This window comes from Vollenhovia emeryi, unplaced genomic scaffold (genome assembly GCF_000949405.1).
Source record: "Vollenhovia emeryi isolate VEMERY1.0 unplaced genomic scaffold, V.emery_V1.0 DF940159.1, whole genome shotgun sequence".
Classification (NCBI taxonomy): Eukaryota; Metazoa; Arthropoda; class Insecta; order Hymenoptera; family Formicidae; genus Vollenhovia; species Vollenhovia emeryi.
Window position 1 is genome coordinate 4,337 of NW_011966207.1, and position 5,759 is coordinate 10,095.

At 40.8% G+C, this 5,759-nt stretch overlaps 1 protein-coding gene across 1 annotated transcript in view; it reads left to right on the plus strand.

Annotated features, from left to right (window-relative positions):
- LOC105556265 (potassium channel subfamily K member 18) overlaps positions 1-5,022 on the plus strand; it is a gene marked incomplete at its 5' end in the record, with an annotated part of 9,078 nt that extends 4,056 nt beyond the window's left edge. Inside the window, 2 exons of the mRNA XM_012003349.1 lie at positions 4,473-4,688; positions 4,747-5,022. Coding sequence (XP_011858739.1) covers positions 4,473-4,688; positions 4,747-4,904 — 374 coding nt within the window. The remainder of the gene's footprint in view (positions 1-4,472; positions 4,689-4,746) is intronic.
- Between the last annotated feature and the right edge of the window lie 737 nt (positions 5,023-5,759).

The window sequence follows — 5,759 nt, forward strand, 5'->3', positions numbered from 1 at the left end:
AGGGTATAAAAGAAGGCCCGCGAGACTGAATTTTGCTTCCGAGTTTTTGGCCGTCACCATGCGCGGCCTAGCGGCGGTCGGTGAATACTCAGAAGCTGGCGCTCACGCGCCCGCGCGCGTGTCGCGTAGTGCCGGTTGCCAATTTGTGCCGGATCGCGCGTTTCGACCGCCACATAATACTTTATAAGATTAAAAGTAGAACATAATTCTTTTAAAAAGTTATATAAATACTAAAAATAAGAATATTATCATATATTACAAGAAGAAAAGATTCCTCTAGCATTAAGAGGATTGGAAGTTTAAATTTCATGCCTCAGTGTTATAGGATATTCCTCTAGATTTTAGAGTATCTTCTTGAGACCGTATTTCATAGGAAAATCCTCTAAAATCAAGAGGGAACCACTAAAAAATAGAATACTTTTCTTTGGGCGAAATATCTACAGCACATTACTGGAATATTTGCTGTATATTCCAGGAACATTCATAGAAATATCTACAGCACATTACTGGAATATTTGCAGTACATTCGTGTACATTCGTAGCACATTCAGATGAACATTCTAGAGATGTTTCTAGAACTTTTGAAGTGCTCCGTTGGTACATTCTATAAATATGCCTCGAACGTATAAAACGACTATTAGAAGATTCCTGGAATCTTCGAATGTTCTTGGCGTATATTCCTAGAATGTTAATGGAATGTTTTTGTGCTATTTGGGTATAGTGTACTCACTTTTCATCGCCAGTCACGATACGATACAAAAAACCTTTCCTTTTCAGCCGTTGGATCAGCTGTTTACACGTGAAAAAACTTTTTACATTTGTCAAATTTGTATGATATAATTCTATCTTTATGTTCTACAGGGTTTTTCAATAAGGGCGGGTCGATGTTGAAATGAAATAAAACAAGCTGTGTGTGAGGTATTAACGAAATTCTTTTTTTATTTGAAAGGCCTATGTATGCCATTATGTATGGAATATGACATCGTTCAAATGTCCGCCGCGGCTTCTCACGGTGGCACAGATCCAGTGGTCCAATTTTCAATGACACTGCCGCATAGATCCGACTGAATTTGAGCCATGGCATTGGTTATGTTGACTTTAAGGGCATCGGTCGATTGCGGCTTATTGGCATAGACCTGCGACTTCAGGAAATCCCACAAGAAAAAGTCTAGTGGGGTCAAATCGCACGATCTTGGTGGCCAATTCACGCCATCTCTGCGAAAGATAACCATACCCTCAAATCGTTCATGCAGAATGTCCATTGTGGCGTCCGCTGTGTAACACGTAGCGCCGTCCTGCTGGAACCACATGTCGTCTACCTCCATATCGTTCAATTTGGGCCAAAAGAAATCGGTTATCATTGTTCTGTAGCGTTCGCCGTTAACGGTGATGGGCCTCACCAACGTCGTTTTAAAAAAAGTACGGACCCATGACGCCGCCGGCCCAAAATCCGCACCAAACAGTAACTTTTTGTGGATGCATTACCACCTGGTGAACCTCGTGTTGGTTGGCGTCGTCCCATATACGGCAATTGTGCTTGTTAACATAGCCATTCATCCAAAAATGCACCTCGTCGCTAAAGATAATTTTTCGGCCAAAATTGGGGTCCTCTTCCAAACGCTCCGCAGCCCAGTTAGCGAACAAACGGCGTTGTCTATGGTCATTAACTTTGAGCTCCTGGGTCAGTTGTATCTTGTACGGGTGTAGGCCCAAGTCCCGACGCAAAATTCGCCAAGTTGAAGTCTGCGAAAGGTCGAGTTCTTGTGCACGGCGAGGAATTGACTGCCTCGGGTTCTCCTGCACACTTTCACGAACCGCGGCAATGTTCTCGGCCGATCTGGCATTCCTTTGACGTACGGGTGTTGGCTGATTGTTTACCGAACCGGTCGTCTCGAATTTGGCCACCAAATGTTGGAGAGTCGACTTTGAAGGGCCACCGCGTCTGCCGTAAAATGGGCGCAACGCGCGCAACGTTTGCACTAACGAATACTCATTTTGATAATAAAGTTTTATCATTTGGACGTACTGCTCAATGTAACTTGCCATTGGTGATTTGGCATCAGTGACTGAATAATAAACAACAGATTAGACAGACGCCACCAAAACAACATGGCCGCCACAGGCTGCCAACATCGACCCGCCCCAATTGAAAAACCCTGTATATGTTTGGATGTGTACAAAACTTTTGGATAGAACCAGCCACCATTCCACTTATAGACTTGTGAAATGCGGCCACATCTTACGTGATGTTTCCGCTACTAAGTAACAAGATTCTACCTAAGGTATTCCCCTTTTTATTGTTCTTTAGTGTGCTAGTTTCTCCTTAATTGTTATTTTATATTATTATATGTTTATATCATATGGTTTCAGTTTACTTGAGAAGGGCTCGAAACGGAGCTGAAACGTTGTAGATAAATAAATACATTGCCAGTTTGGTCAACATACAATACAGCATTTTTATCACCTTTTTCCCCTCTCTTGCTGCTCTTCCTCCATGTTTCTCTCCCTTCCATCACTCTCTTCTTTTTCACTTTCTTTCCTTTCCGCCTCCCTCCTCAGTCCTTGCCTCTTCTGCTTCTCCTTCCTCTCGTCTTTTACCACTTTACCCTCCAGTCTCTCTTTTTCCCCTCCACCTCTCCTCCCCCTCTTTCCATCCTCCACCTTTCTCCTTCTTCCATCCTTCTCTTCTCCATCTCTCTTTCTCCTCCTTTCTCTTCTGCCACTCCCTTATGCCTCAGTTTTTTTTCTATTCTTCTCAACTGCCATTTCATCTCCTCCCCATACCTCTCACAACTCTTCTCTCCACGCTTCCATTTTCTCTTGTCGTCTTACCTTCCCGTCTCTTCTCTCTCTTCCTTCCTTCCTCTCATCTCTCTTTCTCTCTCCTCCTCTCTCTTCCTTCTCTCCTTCTCTCCTCCGCACCATACCATTTCCTTTCTTCCGCTGCTTCCTCCGTCTCCTTCCTTCTTTCTTCCACTTCCTTCTTCCCGCTTCTCGTCCGCTCTCCTTTCTTCCTCTGATCCCCTCTTTCCTTTCTCTCTACTCTTTCACTTTTAACCTCCCAGTAAGCAAGGAACCATGGAGAATGTATAAGGAGACCGAAATGACCGTAATGAGAGTGGGCCGACATTTGTGACAGCCAGTCGTTCTGAAAAGAGATTACTGGGAGCGCTGTCATCAACTAACTCCATTCGCATTCATACGTGACACATGGTTGTCATATGCATGAAGCTTTCGTGGTTATATTAATGATAGAGTACGAGAGGTACGGGAAAAATATAGATTTTGGATATACAATAAAATAAACTAGAATAAAAATGAATTCCTTGAAACTGCGCATTTCACAAGTTTCAAGCAGGCTCGATACGTCCGATCCGTAAATAAGATGAGGAGATGGGTTGTGTTTCTCTGGAACTTGTGAAAATTACAAAAGTGAGCGAATTCACAGGTTGAAATTAGAAATATTTCAGTATTCACTCACTTTTGTATTTTTCCTAAGTTTCAGAAATCGACCCCCAGATAGCAAAGGTATCTACGAGCCAGTGAGATCAAGATTGGTAAACTCATGGGCGAATTCTTAATCGCGTAAGGCAACACCAGCGCTGAAAGTGGCAAAATTTTGATTCACTGGCTGGCAATAATGTCGGCCCATGTTCGGTGACGTGATCCAGACCTAGTTCGGTCTCCTTATACATTCTCCATGCAAGGAACATTAGAATAACATTTTGAAATATTGGTTTTATATGAGTTTTACTAACGTTCTTATATAATATTTTATAAATATTTTTTAAATGTTAATTAATAAAATGATATTTCTGAATGTTTTAAAAATATTGTACTAATATTATTCCAAATATTTTATAAATGTTACTTTAATACCTTTTCAATTGGGTAAAATTTCAATATTTATTATTTTTTCATAATATGGCTATATGTATATTGTGACGTGACAGATTCGCCGACGCGTGGCACCGCTTAGCCGCCGTCCCAGTGCGCGATTCGTGCCCGCGAGAGGATCGAGAGTCCGCGAGAGCCCAACGAAACCTCCAGGGGGCCACCCTTAGTAATCTTATTTTTCGTCCGCTTACCTATTTTTTATAATTTTTTTATCACACTCGCCGATGCCATGCCCCGCCGCACTAGCAACGGGGGAATAAGCAAAATTGACCAAAAATACGTTTTTACGCACTTATAATCTGAATTTTTTTTTAGAAAAATTTCATTTCAAGGTTCGGATTCAGCGTTGAAAAATCTATGAGAATGACTTAACAATCCTAATCCGCATCTGACATGTTAATCAATGTTAATAGCTGAGAGTTCACTATCAAGAAGTCGATTATATGAAATCGATTTTCCTTTTTAAAAAAATTATTTTATAATATATTAAAATTCTGCCATTGGCAAATTTGAACAAAGTATCCTTTTGCTATGCAAGCTTTTTAGTTAACGCTATGATGATTTGTGTTTGATAGGATATGGCAATGTTGTACCCTCAACCAACTGGGGAAGAATCTTCTGCATCCTCTTTGCTTTCGTTGGTATACCTCTCACTCTGATAGTGATTGCCGACTGGGGAAAGCTATTCGCGAGTGCAGTAGTATACATTGCGCTGATGATGAAGTCGAAACTTCCGTTTCGCGCGAAGCTTTCATGTATTCCGACGAACGTGGCTGGTCGTCGATCACTTGGTGAGTTTCATAAGTTTAATTGATTTAGTTGATTTCAATCTAATAATCCCCTTTATAGGTGCTTGCGCCGCTATCGTACTGCTCTTTCTATATCTCGCCTGTGGTGCTGGTATGTTTATGTTGTGGGAAGACGATTGGAATTTTTTTGATGGATTTTATTTCTGTTTCGTGACTATGACCACCATAGGTTTCGGCGATCTTGTTCCGAGTAAGTAATAATCTTTATCCTCCGAAGAGGTGTATGCACAGAATTACTATTCGTTAATTACATACTTTATGTGTAAATCTTGATAATTTCGAATCATATCAATAAGATTTCTGATTTTTATAACTAACAACCCACACAGCACAAAGCTCCGATTAAGCTCCCAGGGAGTTCATTTCGCTGAGCTCCCGGGAAGCTTACAAAATTCGATAAAATAAGCTTCCAGGGAGTTTATTTCGCTATACCTGTAAGATTTTTATAGACTAAAAATTACTTAAGTTGAAATTTAGTAACATTATTCAGTATTTTTACATATCGAATTATGTAATATACGAATGAGAAAAACATTAATATTACATAAAATGTGATTGATTATCCATATATATGGTGTCTTGTATTTCATCGCGGTAGCACTCTGTACTATATGTCATATTAGGTGTACCTTTTTTTCAGCATTTTGCTACAATATTCCCCAAGTGTCCAAGGTGGCATGTTGTACTTACCTGTCGTATGTCGTATGTCGTACATTTTAAAACATGACTTCTCAACTCCCTGCGAGCTTAAATGAAGTTAAGCTCGCAGGGAGCTTAAATAAAACTCCTAAGGAGCTCTCTGGGAGTTCCCCGTGCTGTGTGGGAATGATTCGGATTCTTGAAAGATAGACACAGTAAACCGTCGCATACTAATAACACAACCCCACAAAAAAGTAGTCTGGGTCTAAGACCAGACAAGTGCATTCTTATGTATTTTGACCCGTTGAATCTGTATCCGAGGTCAGAATTGAACAACTACTAGCTTTAACGTCCCTAACCTCAAAAACTCGTAATTTCACGAAACGGGTACTTTTGCTAGACGTAGCGAAGAAG